The 20,983-nt window shown below is 33.4% G+C and overlaps 2 protein-coding genes across 3 annotated transcripts; both read left to right on the forward strand.

The window, feature by feature from the left end:
* Positions 1 to 7,628: 7,628 nt before the first annotated feature.
* LOC114181667 (putative UPF0481 protein At3g02645) lies at positions 7,629 to 9,627 on the forward strand. Of its 2 annotated transcripts, none has more exons than XM_028068176.1 (2): positions 7,629 to 8,541; positions 8,647 to 9,627. In XM_028068176.1, the coding sequence occupies exons 1-2, from the start codon at positions 7,755 to 7,757 to the stop codon at positions 9,471 to 9,473; spliced, it is 1,614 nt and encodes a 537-aa protein (XP_027923977.1). In that variant the 5' UTR covers positions 7,629 to 7,754; the 3' UTR covers positions 9,474 to 9,627. The 2 variants fall into 2 exon arrangements, with proteins under 2 accessions (XP_027923977.1, XP_027923978.1); XM_028068177.1 differs by having other exon boundaries at positions 8,659 to 9,627.
* A 5,509-nt stretch (positions 9,628 to 15,136) lies between these two features.
* LOC114182612 (putative UPF0481 protein At3g02645) lies at positions 15,137 to 17,044 on the forward strand. Its single transcript, XM_028069510.1, has 2 exons — positions 15,137 to 15,974; positions 16,142 to 17,044. The coding sequence occupies exons 1-2, from the start codon at positions 15,188 to 15,190 to the stop codon at positions 16,945 to 16,947; spliced, it is 1,593 nt and encodes a 530-aa protein (XP_027925311.1). The 5' UTR covers positions 15,137 to 15,187; the 3' UTR covers positions 16,948 to 17,044.
* The last annotated feature ends 3,939 nt before the right edge of the window (positions 17,045 to 20,983 follow it).

Here is a 20,983-nt window from a genome sequence, read left to right on the forward strand (position 1 = left end):
TGACAATTGAATCCATTGATGTGTACCTTTTGAGATTTTATATTGCTTGTGATCACAAAAAATACATAAAAAAAAAAAACCTTAAATTGGTTGTGATAAGAATGGTGTAGGAAATGGGTGGATATGATTGGAATGGAAGTGAAGGGAGTTATCTACAACGATAAAGCCAATGATAAAATATGAGAGAAACAAAATTAACATTTGTGTTAGGTTTATGTGAGAAAAATAGGAGACAAGTGGGAGATAAGAATTTCATGCGTGGTGGGAGAGAGGACAAATAATAAATTGGCTTTACTTATACGTGTACACTTTTATTTGATATATTTATTATATTTTATCTTTTTGTTATATATTTAGATAACCATTTTAGATGTCCATAAAATATTTTCTAATTTAAAATAAATTATAATTATTAGTTTTTTAAAGGTTATTCATATTAAACATGAGTTAAGTTCGCATTCTCAGAATTCAAAGATCGTTTATTATTAACCGGAATAAAGTATGACTAACAAAAGAGAAATGCTGTAAGCCCCATTTCAGTTTTATTTTTGTTTGGGCCTAGCCATTCGTGGGCCTAAGACCAGTCCAGTAAGGGGGTCCCAAGACTCCCTTCTGCTTTCTCATTTCACTTGTCTCCGTTTCTGAAGCTGTCTCCTTATCCCCTCTTGTTCTTCGGCTAGGGCACGAAATTGTCCGTCTCGGATCTAGCAAGACTCATACTTCTCCAGGTAAGTTGAGCTAATAGGCCTTCTGGTCCCTTCTTTTCATTCCTCCACTGTTGAAAAATGTTAGTCAAGTTAGAGTTAAAGTTTCCTAACTTCGTCTTGCGCGAATCCTGATGTTTCAGCTCACTGCCTTGGCCTTGGAATTGAAGTAACCCTTAGTCTCGGGATTGTTTTCGTTTTGGTTAGCCTCTGAGCAAGGTAAGGGAAGCTAGGGTAATCGTCTTCTTAAGTGTTTTTACCTATTCTGAACGGATCTTGTGTTTTGGTGTTTGAATCTTGTGGCTTGATGTATGAAGTTGGTTGCTGGGTGTGTGTGTTCGATCAGATGAGAGAATGCATGTACTGGCAGGTGAGAAACCTGCTAATCTCGCCCAAGCGAGTAACCCTCGCCTAAGCGAGAATAGCAGGGACTCACCCCTGAATTTCACCTCGAGTTGTCGCCTAGGCGACAAGCATGATTTTTTTAGCGAGGCACAGTCTCGCCTGTTAAAAACAGATCTGTCTAATTATCTTAACCACAAAGGGATCTGAATTGATTAACAAGCTTTTATATGGTTTAAGATGAATCTTGAATAAATCTTTAGGTTTTAAAGCTCAATTAATCAATTTCGCAGTTCTGGGTTAATGGACTGTTTAAATCAATCAAGAAAGATTATGAGAGAGAAGAAATAAGCAAGACACACAATTTATACTGGTTCTATTCAATGCGAATCTACATCCAGTCTTCTCCTAAGTAACACACTTAGGAGGATTCCACTAAACAGAAAGGTTCCAAGAATTACAAGCACACCTATGTAATTCTAACCCCCAAAACCCAAGAACTTGATTCAACAATCAAGAACTCCCCCTAGGAGCAATGCATCCACACAATTGCACCTAGGTCCACACTTCAAACACTGAAGCTACTGTAATCAGAAATACAGAAAACAAAACAAGAAATGAAAACACCTAAGCTGTGCAGATTTGACTTGATGCTCCTTGAATCAAGCAAGATCCATCATGGTAGAATCAACCATCACTTCTTCTTGGATCTGTACTTGAGTTATCTTGCAGAATCTTCTGAAACTTTGTGTCTCTCAGATGGCTCTATCTCAGATGAAAACTGCGTGATCTTTCTGATTTTTTCCAGACCCAAAACAGATTCCAAAACAGCTTTTATACAAAGGTTTTTGCTGTCACTAATTCGATTAGCAATTTACCTAATCGATTATCGTGAGTATATTTTCACTTACTTTGTACCATACTCAAAGCTAATCCATTAGTTAAAAAACTAATCATATGCAGAATTACACAGCAGGTCTGAAATACATTTGATAATGGAAAAACTGTTAGCCTAATGCATAACCTAACAGAACCAAATCTATGTTCTATTCTAAACCAGTAGACATCATCAAAAACATTCTTCATTCATAGGTGAAGTAGCTCCCCCTACCAACATCGCCTAGGCGAGACGTTGTCACCTGAGCGAGAATTCGATGAAATTCTTGCAGTGGTCACTGTTGGACCCTCGCCTAGGCGAGAAGGGGTCGCCTGAGCGAAAACGCCTGGGCGAGGATCTTCAGCTTAGGCGAGAATTCGTGACAAGGGCTGCTGTGTTGGCTGATGCTACTCCATGCTTATGTTAATTACTTTCCTTATTCATAGTATGTGATCATGCTTAGTATGTGTACTTGATTTGAACTGAAAAGTAGTCATTGTTATGTATGATTTATGTTTTGAATGTTGGAAGATATATTGTTATGCATGTGATGAGCATGAGTACAGAAACATGATATTCTTGAGTGTCTGAATGCACTGAATTTGGGTGATTGATAGGCATGTGATATGTGTTGAGAGGGAGTTTCATGGGGAAAACTCCTAGTGATATATATATATATATATATATATATATATATATATATGTATATATATATACATATATATATATATACATATATGTATATATATATACATATGTATATATATATATATATACATATATATATATATGTATATATATATATATATATATACATATATATATATATATATATATATATATATATATATATATATATATATGTATATATATATATGTATATATATATACATATATGTATATATATATACATATATATATATATATATGTATATATATATGTATATATATATATATATATATATATATGTATATATATATATATATATGTATGTATGTATAAGTGCATGCCTAGTGTATACCTTGATATAGGAGATGTCTAGATAAAGGAAGGTATCCTGAACTCTAATAGACCTTCACGCTCATGTAGAGCAGAATGGTTTATGTGGTGAGAGTGGCAGGAGGTCCTAGTCTTGGGACAGTTTGGGCCCGAGACATTAATGGATTAACCCTGTGTGTGGTTGGGTGATAACCCCTTGCGTCTAGACTCTACAGAGTTTAGAAACCAGCACAGGTGCATACTTCCTTTAGAATTCTATATCAAGTGTATGATCCGGATATCGAGTCATAGGAACTTGCATTTGTCTGCCCTCTCATGATTGGAATGTTTATAAGTTCATTAATAATAATCTGCTTTGTCTTGTACGTGTTTTATAATATGTTAATGACGTTTGCACTAGCTCACCCTTTGCATTTTGTGTATGTTCCTGTACTGTCTTTTCTTTGCAATGATCACCTCTTGGTGGGAGCAGATGGGGCAAATCCTGGTGGTAGATCCGATGGGGGCAGTGGTGCTGCATAGCTGAACCTGTTTCTTGTGGCTCCTAGGAATGACGTTTTGGCTATAGAGCTTCTATAAAACTCTTGTCCTAGGACATATCTCTTTTGAAAACTATCTTTTCTTTTGACTTTTAATTGTGGTTAAGGCACTGTGATTCTGCCTAAGACTTTTACATGTTTATGGATGACTGTAACAGTGATTTCCCTAAATACTTTTTTTGATTTCCCTGTTTATATGTTTATAGCTATGTGACGTGGTTATTCGGTAGAATTAAACCTACTTAAATGGGATGTCACAAATGCAATGTATTTTGTATTTAAAAATAAAATTATTTTTTTCTTAGACATGTTCTTCGGTTAGAAGGTTACTTTACAGAACAATATTTTGCCATTAAATTAAAAATACATAATAACAAATATTTTATTATATATTGATTATGTTAAACTCTCTAACACACCAAAAACGAGAGTAATCAAGTATACGTTATTATAGACTTCTTTTTTGTCTTCATGTACTTTCGTCTAATATATGCTAAATTTTCACTATGTGTTTGACACTGTTTATAGCATTAATCATGTGCCAAATAATAATATTTGACTACTACACATATTTTGTATGATGAACTGAACAGTATTTTCAAGATTTTCTTATGACTTGTCTTGAAAAATAAGAGAAAAATTAATTTATGTATGAGTTAAAATAAGACTTTAGATAGGTGTGAATACGAATTAACTTCTAGAATTTGTTATTTTTTTTTATCCAGAAGGTGTGCGAGGTTGAGATTTAATGAGATTAAGAAATTAAAAACTATAGAACTTTAATATATTAGAAATGATAAAATTTATGATATTGCTTAAATACGTGTTAAGTTTGATAAGAGATTTTCACATTTATTAGCACGAGTACAAATTTATAAATATTTTTTTTTTAAATTATATATATACTTGTTTCATCTCTCTTTAACTTATTTCTGTTTAAATTTATTAATTATATCTTTTAATTATATTTTTTTGAATATATACTTGTTTCATCTCTCTTTAACTTATTTCTGTTTAAATTTATTAACTAATCTAAAAAGCTTTTTTCATTTACTAACTATATTCTCATTTATTATTCATTTACCTTTTTTATACAATATTTCATTCTCCAACTTATTTGATTTTCATATTCAATAAAAACATTATCAACTTTATACATCGAACTACATGGTCTATTAATAATAGCATCCAAAATGTTTCTATCAATAGATTCAATTAAAATCTTGATTATTATTCCAAAATTGATAATTGACGTCATAAAGCATACATGGTCAATAATTATAGATAAAAAGTATTTTATTCAGAATTATCTTCTTGAAAACGTATTTAAACTTGAATAACTTTCAAGAACTCATTCTTGAAACTAATTGTTAGAATTAGGATTTAGTTCTAGAGAAGTGGGTGAATTGAACCATCACCAATTATTTAAAGTAATATGAAAAATTATTATTGAACTTATCGATCAATATCACAACAAATTAATTAAAAGATATGTTAGGATGCACGGTACATGACAAGTATAATATGCATTATTATAAGGAAAATGATTTTTTAACACCTAAATTTTGATAACTTTCTCTTACAACTTGATGTGTCATCTTTTAAATGGTCTTATATTTTTCATTCTTTCATTTTTTTTATATATCTAAACCAATTAAAAGATGATACTTCAAGTTATAAAAAAAATATTGTCAAAATTTAGTTATCAACATATCATTATTCTTATTATAAGTACATGGAATAAAATGAGAGAATGAGAGAGAAAGAATCACATTAGATACATCCATTTACCTAATTACCTTGAGAGAAATCTTGTATACTTTTAAATTTTACAAAATCCTTCAAGAATATAACACTCTACAAGATTTTAAACCCTATAAGAACTTTCACTACAAAAAACATTAATTTTAGGAGAGATTACTAACAAAAGTTACAAAAACCCCCACTAATAAATACACAATAGAGATTTTTTAAATCCCCGGTAGTTGTTTGGAGTTTTTGTAAAAATCCCTAGTAAATGTTTGTATTTTTGAATGAAACTAGATAAATTTCAATTCTCTCTCTCTCTTTTTTTTCTTTTTTCAAAATCCCTCCATTCTTATTTCATATCCCGATCAACACTCTTTACTCTCATTTTGTATTCTGAAATCACTCTTCTATTTGTGTGAACCTTCTGCAAATTTGAACCTCGCATGACCCTTCTCTTCCTACAAATCAGAACCTTGTGTGACCTATGTGCAAATCTTCATTTCTCTTTGAATCGCAGCTTCCGATCGGAGTCAATCGTGTGCCCTAGTTTCCAATTTCTCTCATTTTTTTCTCTGTTCGAGACATGTACTGAAGAATACTGAGGTTAATTGGTTTAATTTTTTCTTATAAGAAAAGTCTGTTTACTTCTTATTGAGAGAGATGTTGATTGAATGGTTAACCATGGCGTGTGGGCACGAATGAATGAGCACTGTTAGTGTGCTCTCTAGAGAGTGTGAGACTGAAACTTAGAATGGTGTGAGAGATAGAAAAGGAGAAAAAAGAACACGAGTGATCATAGAGTGTTGTCATTTTTATTCAACTTAGAAGTTTGACCAGGCATTTATGTTGAGATTTTCGTTGCAACCCCAAATGATTGAAAATTACAGTAAAATTATGGAATCTGAACTTTCGTTGCCTCAGTTATGATTGGTAACCAAAATTGAAAAAATATGTGAAGAAAACAAAACCCCGCATGTGAACTTTGTTTTCGGAATACTTATTATTGGATTTGACTTGAATTATCATTTTTTATATAAATTGATTGGATTTTTCGTGTGTTGTAGACCGTTAAATTTATGACACGGATAAACCCTATCCTACGAATTTATAACAATATATTAAACATTTAAATACGATAATTTTCATTCAATTGGTTTGATTTTATTATCTTATAATTAAATTTTTGATTGATAAAAAAATAAAAAATATATTTCCTAATAAAATATTTAAAATTATATATGAAAATAAATTATTATTTTTAGATTCTATTTCCAAACACATTGGATTGCTATACTCTTACTTTAATTTCAAAGTGGAGTTAGATTTTGCTTTGGTCCATTTGTGGCATATATCTTGAACAACAAGCAATGGTTCTAAATTTTACGAATACAATGAAAGCCACAATTTTATTAGAAGTCACCAATTATATGAATAATATTCAGTATTCAGAACTATAATCTAAAGACTGTTTAAAAAACTCTCTGCTGTGCTGGTTTAACATTTTTTATTCTTCTAAAGGTGAAAACATTGCATTTTTTTCCTTAGATGATGACAAATTTATATAAATAATGTCATCTTGCTTAGATTACGCATTCAAAACCGTCATCGAGAAAATGTGTAGGTGTGAAGTGTTTCATGCGATTAAAATGTGTTGTTTGGGTGTTGGAATTCTCTGGTATTTGATTCTACATTTACCAAAATGTCGGAAATTTTCTAAGAACACCTCCATATTGGTCCCGTTGCACGTCCACCTCGTACTCTGCCTTATCGTACTACCAAACAGACATTTGTTTGTTCCCATTCAATTGCAAATTAACAGACCTTCATGAATCTCCTTTGTGAACACAAAAAACTCATCGTTATCTTTTGTCCTCATTTTAATCTTGGGGACAATTTTGGAGGAAAGGTTATTATCACGTGTACAAATGGCTATTGTCACGTGCACCAATGACTCACATACATGCAGGACCAACAATTTGGATAAGTGGTCACCAACTTCTCTCTCTCAATCCCTCTATCTCAATACTCTATATTACTGAATTGCACCTTATTTTCTAGGGCTTCTATTTCACCCATTTTTATTGAATAAATAAGTAGAAAATGTGAATACGAAACCTTTGAATAGAAAATCACTAACAAGATAATTAGACTAAATTACTTATTTATTTTTGTTACATATAATTTTACATAATTCCTAATTACATTATATTAACTCCCAAATCTATGTTGGTACCAACATCATCGTTGAAACGTTGAAAGAGATGACAGGAACATCCAAGAAGATTTCCTAATGGGTTACGAAAACTTTATATGATGAAATTACATTTAAATAAATATAAATAAATAGATGAAGTGACATGTAAAATGATTGCACATAGATTCTATTAATGAAGAAAATTAAAATTAAAAGCCCTTGTAGTGGAGAGAAACAGAAGCAATGGCCTATATATAAAATTTCTCGGTTTCGAAAAGCCAAGATTTAACTCACACACTAACACGAATTTCACAGAACAATTCATCAGCAAAATTAAGCCAAATCCCAGATGGCCTCTCTCTCGATCTTCAATTCAGAATCCGATGAAGATTGTTGGGTCATCCAGATCAACGACATGGTGAGTGAATCCCACTTCTCACTCTTGAAAAGAATACCTGTTTGCATATTCCATGTTCCCAAATCTCTCATCTGTGGCAAGCCAGAAGCCTTTGCTCCCCAATTCGTAGCCATTGGTCCATACACTCACTTTCGTCCAGAACTCTATCCCATGGAAAGGTTCAAGATTTTTGCTGCCAAAGCCGTTCTAGACCACTTCCAAAAACATGAACTCAAACAAGTGGTCCAAGAATTCCACGACACAGCAACCTTCATCCGTGCTAGTTACCACAAATACCTCGACCTCAAAGATCAAACCTTGTTATACACCGTCGCCATCGATTCTTTGTTCTTGTTGAATTTCTTCCACAACTATCTCAACGAGAAACTATCTGGTTCTTTCATGAGGGGACTTGGAGACCAAATTCAGTTGCGTGGTCTCACACTAACCAAGGATGCCATCGTAAGGGACATCCTCATGGTGGAGAACCAAATTCCGATCTACTCCTTGTTGAAGATCTTGCGGTTTGAAAGCTCCGAACCTCCTCATTCAGTTCAAGAATACTTGGGTTCGATGCTCTTGTCTTTCTGTCAGCAACACTCTCCACTTAAGATAACAAACAGCCCCACATGTTCTGAAGCCGTTTCAAAGCATTACCATCTGTTGGATCTCATGTACCATTTGGTCGTCTCTAACGCTGTAAAGTCTGAAACGCCCATACCTGATCCAAGCGAAGAAGGTATGTATGTGTAAACTCAGTCATAATATAGAGAAATTATAAGATGATTCAAAACTATTATGATCTCTGTTAATAACTTTCGTGGTAATATTGACTCTACCATAGGTATTGCTGCAGTTCAGAAAAGCTCAAATTCTGAAGCCATACAAATTTCCTTTAAGAAAGTCAAAGGTGTATTAACATGGACTTTAGGGTCTTTAAAGAAGCTGAAGGACGTGAATATTCCTCTTGGGAAACCCCTTAAACAACAGCTAGATCGAGTAATAAAAGTTTCCTCACAACTTGATATTCTTTCGTCAAATCCAAATGGCTCTGAAGAAGAAGGAGAAGAAGAAGAGGAAAAAAAAGATGAAGAAGCTCCTATGATTGTCAACATCCCTTGCGTGCGTGAACTTGATTCAGTCGGGGTCCGTTTCCAACCTTTGGAAGGTGGGAACATGGCCATAGAATTTGACGAAAATAAGGGCATATTTTACCTCCCTGTGGTGAAACTGGATGTGAACTCTGAAGTGATAATGAGAAACCTTGTGGCTTATGAGGCCCTGACCCAACCAGATTTTCTGATCTTCACACGGTACACAGAACTGATGAAGGGAATCGTAGACACTGTAGAGGATGTGAAGCTGCTGGTGAAGGCAGGGATCATAGGGTCAAGTAGCACTCTGAGTGTGGAAGAAACTGAGGAACTATTCAACGGAATGAGCAAATCCATTGCACCCACGAAAACTCAGAAGTTAGATGAAACGATTAAGAAAGTGAAAAAGTACTACGATTATAAGAGGAAGACGAACCTCTTGAGGGCCTCAACAGATTATGTGTACAGATCATGGAAGTTCTTCACACTTCTTTCTACCTTTATTCTCTTGGCCCTAACGGCTATTGACACGGTTTGTTCCGCCTATGATTGTCAAGGGTATTTTAAAACCAAATGAGGTTTTCATATCTTTTATACTTTTGCTAGCCTGGTTTTGAGTATATAATGTTTCTGAAAAATTAAGAACAGCTTCATAAAGTTATACCTTCATAGGATGTTAAAATGTATGTTTGATGTGTTATGCATCGGAAACCATCTGTTATATGATTGATATTTTCTCTCTTTCTTTTTATTATTTATTGCACTTCAGATGTCTGAGATTTTCGCCAATTCCAACCCATTAAAGAGTATATGTTATTATGCAACTGAAACCCTGAACTAAGGTTGGAAGTAGACTGAACAAACTCATAACTAGTTTGGGTTGTCTATCGTTTCAATAAACTTGATTCGTAAAAAAAAATGTTGAAGTTAAACAAAACTATGTTAATTAAATAAGAACAAAATTATGTTATTTAATGAGCTAAATTTGGACCACCAAATATCACTTTCTGATGTGAGAGTTTAAAATATACCAATATTTTATATCATTTTTATTATAAAGGTAACTGTGAATTATTTCTCACTTTGAAAAAGGCAGATTTGGCATCTAGAAATACCTAAAGGGGTAGCAATAAATAACTATAATAGCTACACAAACTACCTAGAATCTCTGTTTTTTCCAATTAGTAAGGATGAAAAGGCTTTTACCTTGTTTTGGAAGGAATATGTGGACCACATCAAAGAGACAGAAATGGTGTTTTCACGATAGAGAGGAAACATAAAGAAATGATGTCAAAGAAGTTAACGTGTTAAGTTATGTTTGATGCAGACAAACAAAGTGTTGTCACATAACAATTACGTCGACAATTTCTTTTCTTTTTGTTCTTTTTTTCTTCTTCAGAAACTAATGGAAGAAGTTCTTATATCAGTATGTGGAGACCAAGTGTCGAGGTGTATGCACCTTTTATGTTTAGGAAACAAATTTGCAGTAAAAGAGTTGATAGTGAAATTGTATTTACATATTACTTTTTACTGAATATCACATCCTTCAATATTTTTTTTATTAAATCATGTTTTTTTAAACTTATTAAATTTAAAGTCATTTCTCATAAATCATATTTGTAAAAGAATTATGTTTATATGAAGTTATTTGATATTTTGTTTATATGTATATCAAAATCATCATGTAATGTATGTTCTATAAAATATATTAAAATATGAATATTTTTGTTATTGTTGGTCATTTAAACAAAATTAACGTAGACAATCATATGACGTTATAATTAACGGATCAATCAATAAAAAATATTTTGTTTATGAAGATAGTAATCATGTACTTTGATCTTTCCATTAAAAAAATGTGTTAATAAGAAGTTCAAGTCAAACTTAATTTAGGCAATAAAATGATCTCATTAAGTTGTGCATTTTTGCGGTTGTGAAATTTGTAAAGAGATATGATTAGGGATGTGGAAAAATCCGTAACTGTGGGTATTCGTGGGTAAAACTCGCAACGGGTAGGAAACGAATATTAAAAATAGATACCTACTACCCGTGGGTACGGGTACTTTTGATACCCGAGATGAGTACGTACAGTATCTGTATTCGTGGATACCTGTACCCGCTAACCTTTAATTCACAAAAATGTCCTCATATATATATATATATATATATATATATATATATATATATATTAGTAAAAAACATTTTGACGTAAATTTTTCTAAGCTGCACATTTTGTCTTGTATTCTGTCTTCATTCTTCCAGCTTCAAGTATTGGTACACTGTCTTCTTTCAAGTACACCCCTTAACGTTCTTCTCTTTCCTTTTTTTGAAATTGGGCGGCATATATATCAAACCTTATATAGATAGTGACATTTATAGTATACTTGTTATCAAATGATGGAATCAAAATAAGAGTACTTGACACGTGGCAGTTGAGGTTTATTATTCTTTTATTTTGTTTATTTTTCAGGAATCAATCGGAGAAAGTGGGCTTGTTGATCAAAGCACTAATTAAAGAATTTTCATTTTGTTGAATGTCATTTTATATTTATTTTTATAATTATTTGGACTTGTATGAACTTGAGTTTATTTGAACTTTATTTAAAATTTATGACAATGATGTATTTTATTTTATTTTATTTGAATTTATAATTAAATATTTGTTTTTTAAATAATTTGGTAAATATCCGCAAGTACCTGTGGATACCTGCGGATATGAAAAAAATAGGCAGGTACCCGCATAACGGATATCCGACGGATATGGGTACAGGTATGGGACGAATATTTATCCAGCACGTAGGGTACGGGGAGCTACTACCCGTACCCTACCCGCCCCATTGATATCCTTAGCTATGATATGTTAGCAAAGTTGATTTTGAAAATTGGGTTGAATGATTTATATATATATATATATATATATATATATATATATATATATATATATATATATATATATATAATTTGAGTTTTAATATTGTTTGTAATCAACAAATATAAAAAAAAAAACATATAAATAGGTTGAAACAATTTGATACCACTTGTTAGGTTTACAGAGAGGGTTTCATTGGAGAGATACAACACTAATGAGACTTGACCCAACCACATAAGGCATTGACACCATTCTCAACCAAAAACCTTAAGGCAATAGGTTTCTGGGTCTTTATCATTATATAGTGCTCTACTTTCTCATTTCTAGCCAATGTGGGACTTAGACTCACTTAGATTCCTAACATCCTGCACATATTCAAAGCCATTATGCACATGCATTGAATGCCTAATTCACAAATCAAATTACCAACAACTTATGATTTGGCAAATACCAGTCAAATAAAATAGATTCATCATACTACTAAGAAGAATATAGCAAAATGCATCGTTAACTTTTTTAGTATCTCATTTAGCAAACACACTTCAAACATTCAAACATGCTTCATATATCTAAATGTGGCAAAACGAATATTAATAGAATACCAATAAATTATATATATCTAAGAGTTGAAGTGGTGTCTCACATATATGTTAAAAACAAAATCAGAGTTGAATTACCTAGGTTGAATTAATAGAATCCCTCACCCTTGCGGTCTACACCACCAACACTCCAACACTGTAGGGCCACCACTTTGACACTATAATAACCCTTTTTTTCAGTTGGCCTCCCACCACCTCGCCTTCACTTAGGTAGATAAAAATAGCTATAACACGGGGTATTCAATTGGGAAAATAGCTGCCAAACATTTCTGAAATAGTTATTCAATCAATTGGGAAACTAATTTCTTCAAATGATAAATATATTCAAATATGAGGGATTAAAACTCACTAGCTCATTTCATAGAGAATGCGAGAAAAATATCGAAGCCACCATCTCCCTTTGGTGCCCACTACCCACCTCCTTCAGCACCAAAGAGAACACGAATATGAACCCACTACGTCTTCCGGGCCCAACAGTCGACAACTCCACCACGTCTTCAGGGTCGATCCCGCTGCTCTTCAGTAACCACAACTCACGAGGGCCGAAATGGTTTTTTGTTGAGCGCCAATTAAAGAAGAGACTGAAACTTTCTGGGTGAAGGGATTGAAAATGAGAAAGGAGATGGAGCAAAATGAGAATGGAGAGAAAGAAACTCTCTGCGTGCGAGAACGAATACGAATAGAGTTAAAATTTGGTAAAGTTAAAATGAGACAATTGGTAAAATTAAAATTTATCTCAATTTTTCACCTACTTCTTTAAGCGTCGGCCAACCCATTCTCCCTTCTAAAAATAATATTTTTTTTTTAACTTAGGCCAAGTCATCTCTGCAAAATTAATTTTTTATTTTATTTTTATTAAATTGTGTCGCCTAGCTCACGCTACTGATTGCGTCCTTTAGCTCTCCCTACTATCTTAATCTATTTTTCCATTAAAAATAAGATAAGAGTGTTGGTCAACCAACTCTATTCTTTAATAATAATGTTTTTCTTTTCACTTTACTCCAAGCCATCTCTGCAAAATTATTTTTCCTTTTCTTTTATTTTTGCTAACTTGCGTTGGTTAACTAACGCTATCGATTGCGGCTTAATCTATTATTTTCCATTACTTTTACAAAATAATATCAAAGCGTCCCTTGAGCGACGCTAGTCTAAAATACAATTGTGTCCCTGAACCATTGCTCTGAAATTTATATTTTTTTTAATGCGTTTTTTTTAATATTGAGTAACTAGCATCCCTTAAGGGACGCTAAGAGTGATTATCAAGAGTCGCATAGCCCACGCTAAACTTAACATTTTATTTTGTGACTCTTAACCATCGTTATTTTTTACTCTAATAGCATGTAGGGTAAAGCTGACGCTAATATTTCGACTCTAATTCCTTGAATTCTTGTAGTGTTAATATCATTTATTCAAAACAAATATAAATTTTTTCATTAAAAAACCTTAGTTTAATATAAATTTTTAATCCGAAAAATTCAATCTAATTGATTCGCAATCTGAACAACTCAATTCTAATTAATCCAATAAAATAAATTAAATGACTAAATATAACTTTTAAAATATTAAATTAGTTATTTTAGATCCAACTCACAACTATGCTTATCTTTACTAACTATAATTGACAATAATGTGAAGAAAACAAAACAGTGCCACCCACATATGCAGACCAATGACATGTGAACTTTGTTTTTGAAATACCTGTTACTGGATTTGAATTGAATTGACATTTTATTTGTAATCACTTTTAAATTGATTAGATTTTTCGTGTGTTGTAGACCGTTAAATTTATGACAAGGATAAACCCTATCCTACGAATTTATAACAATATATAAAAAATTATACAGGATTATCTTCGTTCAATTGGTTTGATTATATTATCTTATAAAATAATTTAAATGTATTAATTTTATTTTTATAATAAATCACATTAATTACCATTAAATAAAAAATGTAAATATTAAACAATTAGTAATGTTCGAACGCGAACCCATACTAATATTCCTAGCATTCAAAACTCTCTCACATACATTAAGTCATCGAGAAAATGTGTAGTTGTGAAGTCTTTCATGCGTTTAAAATGTGTTTTTTGGGTGTTGGAAAAATCTCTACATTTATCAAAATGCAGCTCAGAAAATTTCTCAAAAACATTCAGTGAGTTTCTCTAAAAAAAACATAACTTTGCTTAATTTTTAACTTTATTTTTATATTTTATTTTTAGAAAATTAAAATTCATCATTCAACACATAAAAATTAAAAGAAGTTACGTGTGATCGAATCCATCTCTTGCATCGCTCTCATTACGCGTCCACCTCCATGAACCTTCTTTGTGAAGACAAAGATTCCATCCTTAGCTTTTGTCTCATTTTAACTTGCGAACAATTTTGAGGAAAGGTTATTTTTCACGTGTTTGTCATGTGCACCAATGAGTCACTAAGTAGGAGCAACAATTTGGAGGCTTCGTAATATTACATTTTTCATGCAAGTGGTCACCAATACTCAATATTACTTATTAATTTTTATTAAATAAGTCACTAAAAATGCCTCATTCTACGTACAAAAATATCAATTAATATGAAATGTATGAAATAACAATTAATTTTTTGTTGAAAGTAAATAAATAAATAAAGTCACGTGTAAAATGATATCACATTATGTTTTTAAATGAAGAAAAACAAATATTTTAGAAGCCTTTTTAGAAGAGAGAGAAGCAATGGCCTTTATATAAAGCTTCTTTGGTTTCGAAAAGCGAAGAAGAATTAATACACACTAACACGTATTTCATACATCATATATATTCATCAGCAAAATTAAGCCAAATCCAAGATGGCCTCTGTCTCGATCTTCAATTCAGAATCCGATGAAGATTGTTGGGTCATCCAAATCAACGACATGGTGAGTGAATCCCACTTCTCAATCTTGCAAAAAATACCTGTTTGCATATTCCATGTTCCCAAATCTCTGAGTCGTGGCAAGCCAGAAGCCTTTTCTCCCCATTTGGTAGCCATTGGTCCGTACACTCACTTTCGCCCAGAACTCTATCCCACCGAAAGGTTCAAGATTTTTGCAGCCAAAGCCGTTCTAGACCACTTCAAAAAACATGAACTCAAACAAGTGGTCCAAGAATTCCACGACACAGCAACCTTCATCCGTGCTAGTTACCACAAATACCTCGACCTCAAAGACGAAACCTTGTTATACACCGTCGCCATTGATGCTTTGTTCTTGTTGAATTTCTTCCACAACTATCTCAACGAGAAACTATCTGGTTCTTTCATGAGGGGACTTGGAGACCAGATTCAGTTACGTGGTCTCACACTAACCAAGGATGCCATCGTAAGGGACATCCTCATGGTGGAGAACCAAATTCCGATCTACTCCTTGTTGAAGATCTTGCTGTTTGAAAGCTCCGAACCTCCTCATTTAGTTCAAGAGTACCTGGGTTCGATGCTCTTGTCTTTCTGTCAACAACATTCTCCTCTTAAGATAACTCACAGCCCCACATGTTCTGAAGCTGTATCAAAGCATTGCCATCTGTTGGATCTCATGTACCATTTGGTCGTCTCTGACGCTGTAAAGTCTGAAACACCCATACCTGATAAAAGCGAAGAAGGTATGTGTAAACTCAGTCTCTATTTTAATCTTAACATAACATGAATGTTGTTATTGTTATTCCTTTTTTTCTTATAAAAGTTTTCGAGAATCATGGAGACATAAGTGATGTTGCCATGTTGGACTACCTAGCTAATTATTTTCGTGGTAATATTAACTCTACCACAGGTATTTCTGCAGTCCAGAAAAGCGCGAATTCTGAAGCCATAGCAATTTCCTTTAACAAAGTTAAAGGTGTATTGTGTTGGACAGTAGGTTCTATAAAGAAGCTGAAGGACGTGAATATTCCTCTTGCGAAACCCTTTAAGCGACAACTAGATCGAGTAATAAAAGTGTCCTCTCAACTTGATGATCTTTCGTCAAACCCAAATCTTTCCGAAGAAGAAGAAGAAGAAGAAACTCAAATGATTATGAACATCCCTTGCGTGCGTGAACTTGATTCGGTCGGGGTCCGTTTCCAACCTTTGGAAGGTGGGAACATGGCCATAGAATTTGACGAAAATAAGGGCATATTTTACCTCCCTGTGGTGAAACTGGATGTGAACTCCGAAGTGATAATGAGAAACCTTGTGGCTTATGAGGCCCTGACCCAACCAGATTTTCTGATCTTCACAAGGTACACAGAACTGATGAAGGGAATCGTAGACACTGTGGAGGATGTGAAGCTGCTGGTGAAGGCAGGGATCATAGGGTCAAGTAGCACTCTGAGTGTGGAAGAAACTGAGGAACTCTTCAACGGAATGAGCAAATCCATTGCACCCACGAAAACCCCGAAGTTAGATGAGATGATCCAGAAAGTGAACAAGTACTACGATTATAAGAGGAAGAGCAACTTCTTCAAGGTCTCAATAGATTATGTTTACAGATCGTGGAAGCAACTCACACTTCTTGCCACCTTTGTTCTCTTGGCCATGACTGCTATTGAAACGGTTTGCTCCGCCTATGATTGTAAAGGGTATTTTGATACCAAATGAGGTTTTCAAATCTTTTCTACTTTTGCTAGCATAGTTTTGAGTGTGTAATGTTTCTGTAAAATTAAGTACAGCTTAAGTTGATGTTATATGTGTTATTCAAACCATATGTTTCAATTGTATAATGCATCCATAAAATTAAGTACAGTTTAAGATATAATGTTCTTAAAATAGTCTCTAATATTATTACGTGCTGTCACAAGTCTTTTAATGACATCATTCAACTTCTATACTTAAACACATTACTACCAAGACATAATTAATGAACTCCACAGTCATTACATAGAATCACTCCTAACATTTACAATTCTCTAACACAATTAATGATAACAATACTTAGTGACCAACTTATTATTTGCTTCGGTCAACTTCTTTTTAACCTTGACCGACTTATCCTTAAATGAGTTTTTTATTGTCTTTATGGCCAGTTTTTCATAATTATTTATAGACTTTAAACTTGGTCTTTCAACTTCTAGTACCTACCTTATCAGATGTTATAATGTATGTTTTACCTTTCTACCTCTACTTTTAGTTACCTTTTTGTATTCTAGAGTATTTAAACTCAATATGTAGAGTTTTCTCGTCAGTTTTAGTCAATGAATAAAACTTTCTTTCTTTTCTCTGCTATTCTGTTTCTCTGATCTAATATGGTATTAGTTTGCAACCCTACCTTCCGCATTTAGTTTTTTTTCAATTCTTTCCTTGTGTTCTTCATGGCTTCTCCTGTCATCGTCAATCCCTTACCGCTGTCCCAGTCTTGGATCCCCATGATCCTTTATTCCTTCATCATGGTGATCATCCAAGCAAGAGTCTTGTTTCTACGTATCTGAATGGTGACAACTTTGGTTCTTGGAGGTGCGTAGTCACCATTGCTCTTGAATCGAAAAACAAAATGGTTTAGTTGATGGATCCCTTCCCGAACCCACCGACCCAACTCAATTTTCTTTGTGGAAAAGAAATGATAGCATAGTGCGTTATTGGCTTCTTAATTCGGTAACAAAAGAAATCGCTACCAACATCATTTACTCTTCTACTACTGCCATCTTATGGGAAGATTTAAATTCTCGATATAGGCAAAATAATGGTACTAGGGTTTTCCAGTTGAAGAAAGTGATTTTCTCTCGCCAACAAGGCTCAATGTCTATAAGTCAATACTTTGCCATGATAAAAAAGTCTCTGGGAAGAATGGGGTGATTTTCAACCATCTCCTTCCTACACTTGCGGTGGCGTTAAACCCTTGATTGACTATCTGCAGTCTGAGCATGCCATGTCCTTTTTAATGGCTTAAATGACAATTTTTCCCAAATCAGCGCTCAAATTCTTCTAATGGATCCTATTCCTTCCATTAGCCGTGTGTTTTCTCTTGTGGTTTAAGAAGAAAAACGACAATAGGTTGGTGTTCTAACACAACAATCTTCACAAATTGCTTTTGATATTCCTCAATCCCAAAACAAACCACAACAATCTAGTTCCACAAAGAAAGAGCGATCAAGATGCAGTTATTGTAAGATTCTTGGTCATACTGAAAACAAGTGCTACAAGAAACATGGATATCTAGCCGGATACAAGAAAACCTAATTCTGATGTTCACCAAGTCACGAATTTCAACAAAGGAGTGACCCCAATGCAGCTTACTAAGGCTCAATATGATCAACTCCTAATTCTTCTTCAGAATCAGGTAGCACCTGTTGGTTCTTCCCAGCAACCACATCCTTCTAATTCACGATATGTATAGTTTCTCCTTTTTTAAAAATTTAGCTTTCACCACATATCCAAATAAAGGAAATTCCTCTGTCTGGATTCTTGATTCAGGAGCGACTACCCACATTACATGTTCTTTGGATAATTTTATTTGCTTTAGTACTTTAGAAAATCAATTTGTATATCTTCCTACTGAAATGTTGTTCTTGTTAAAGCCATTGGCACGGTTAAGTTAAATGATCATATCATTCTTCACAGAGTTTTATTCATACTAGATTTTAAAGTCAACCTTATCTTTGTAAGTTCTCTCACTCAATTTACACAAAACAAGATTCTATTTGACAACTGTTCTTTTGCCATACAGGATCCCCAGGCATCGAAGGTGATTGACAAGGGTAGCATCCGGGATGGCCTCTATATTTTTCAAAATACTTTCAATAAACTCTGTAGTACTTTGATGCCTTCTTCTATTATTCTTGTTGGCAATATGCATACGCATACGAATACTTTGAAATGACATTATAGATTAGGCCACTTATCTGATGACATTCTTAGATTGATTCATGTTGATAAAAATCTGCATTTGCCTAGTAATTTTTCTTGTAAAACTTGCAGTGTATGTCCCTTAGCTAAGCAAAAACGCCTTCCCTTTACTTGTCATAATTACTTCTTTGATGCCTGTTTTGATTTAATCCATTGTGACATTTGGGGACCCTTTCATACCCTTACTTATGGCAATCATCGATTTTTTCTTTCAATAGTTGATGATCATAGCCGTTTCACTTGGATTTTTTTACTGCAATCTAAACAAAAAGCCTCTGTTTGTATTAAAATTTTTTTGCAATTTGTTAAAACTCAGTTTCACAAATCCATAAAATGCTTAAGAAGTGATAATGCAAAGGAATTTTTGCTAACTGATTTTCTCGCCTCTGAAGGAACTTTGCATCAATTCTCATGTCCTTATACACCAGAACAAAATTTTGTTGTAGAAAGAAAACATCAACATTTGTTAAATGTGGCTAGATCTTTGTTATTTCAGTCTAATGTTCCTATTGTCTTTTGGGGTGACTGCATTTTAACTGCTACATATATCATCAATAGGATACCATCTCCTGTTTTAAATAATTGCAGCCCTTATCAAATTCTTTACAATATTGCTCATGACTATTCCAACTTTAAGATTTTTGGGTCTTTATGTTATGCTACTACCCAGAAACAAGAAAGACACAAGTTTAGTCCCAGGGCTGAACCTACTATTTTTATTGGTTATCCTATTGGGTCAAAGGTTATAAGTTGTATGACCTTGAATCTGGAAAAATTGTTATCTCTAGAAATGTGATTTTTCATGAAAATATTATGCCTTTTATCATGCAACATTACAACTCTACATCAAAATTAAATTAGACTAGCGACCCTTTTATCCATATTGTTGATCCTCAGCCAGTAAATGATTTTTCTCCTGCCACAAACTTTTTTCAACCACCAAGCACTGAAAACAGTCATCCTTCTCATAATGAACCTAATCATAATGACAATAATGATTTGACTGATCAACCTAATATTCCTAGAAGATCTTCTCGCAACATTCGTCCTCCTGCTTATTTAAATGAATATATTGTTTCTATGCCTAACTTGCAGTCATCTAATTCTATATGTCACTCCATTTCATATGATAAGCTTTCTATTGCATACCGCAATTTTGTTATGCAAATCAGCAGCATTTATGAACCAACACATTATCATCAAGTTGTTCGATTCCCTGAATGGCAAGCTGTTATGGATAAAGAGCTTGAAGCAATGGATACTAATCACACATGGGATATTGTTCCTCTACCTAAAGACAAAAAGGCCATCAGCTGTAAGTGGATTTACAAGGTAAAATATAATGTTGATGGTACCTTAGCCAAAAGAAAAGCTAGACTTGTAGCACGTAGGTTTACACAAGAGGCACGTATTGATTTCCTTGACACTTTCTCTTCTGTTGCTACTATTACTACTATACGTGTTCTTTTATCTTTGGCTGCCATTAAACAATGAAATTTTATTCAGCTAGATGTACAAAATGCTTTTTTGAATGGCTATATAGATGAAGAGGTATACATGAAAATACCACAAGGTTACAAGACCCAACAAAATGCTAATGGTAATCTTGTTTGTCGGTTGAATAGATCTTTGTATGGCTTAAAGCAAGCATCTCGACAATGGTTTAAACATTTTTCTACATCACTAAAATGTCATGGTTTTATACAATGCACTAGTGATTATTCTCTTTTCCGTTATGGTGAAGAAAACAACATAGTTTTTTTGCTAGTATATGTCGACGATATCATTCTTGCAG

The sequence above is a fragment of the Vigna unguiculata genome, chromosome 4 (assembly GCF_004118075.2).
Source record: "Vigna unguiculata cultivar IT97K-499-35 chromosome 4, ASM411807v1, whole genome shotgun sequence".
Taxonomy (NCBI): domain Eukaryota; kingdom Viridiplantae; phylum Streptophyta; class Magnoliopsida; order Fabales; family Fabaceae; genus Vigna; species Vigna unguiculata.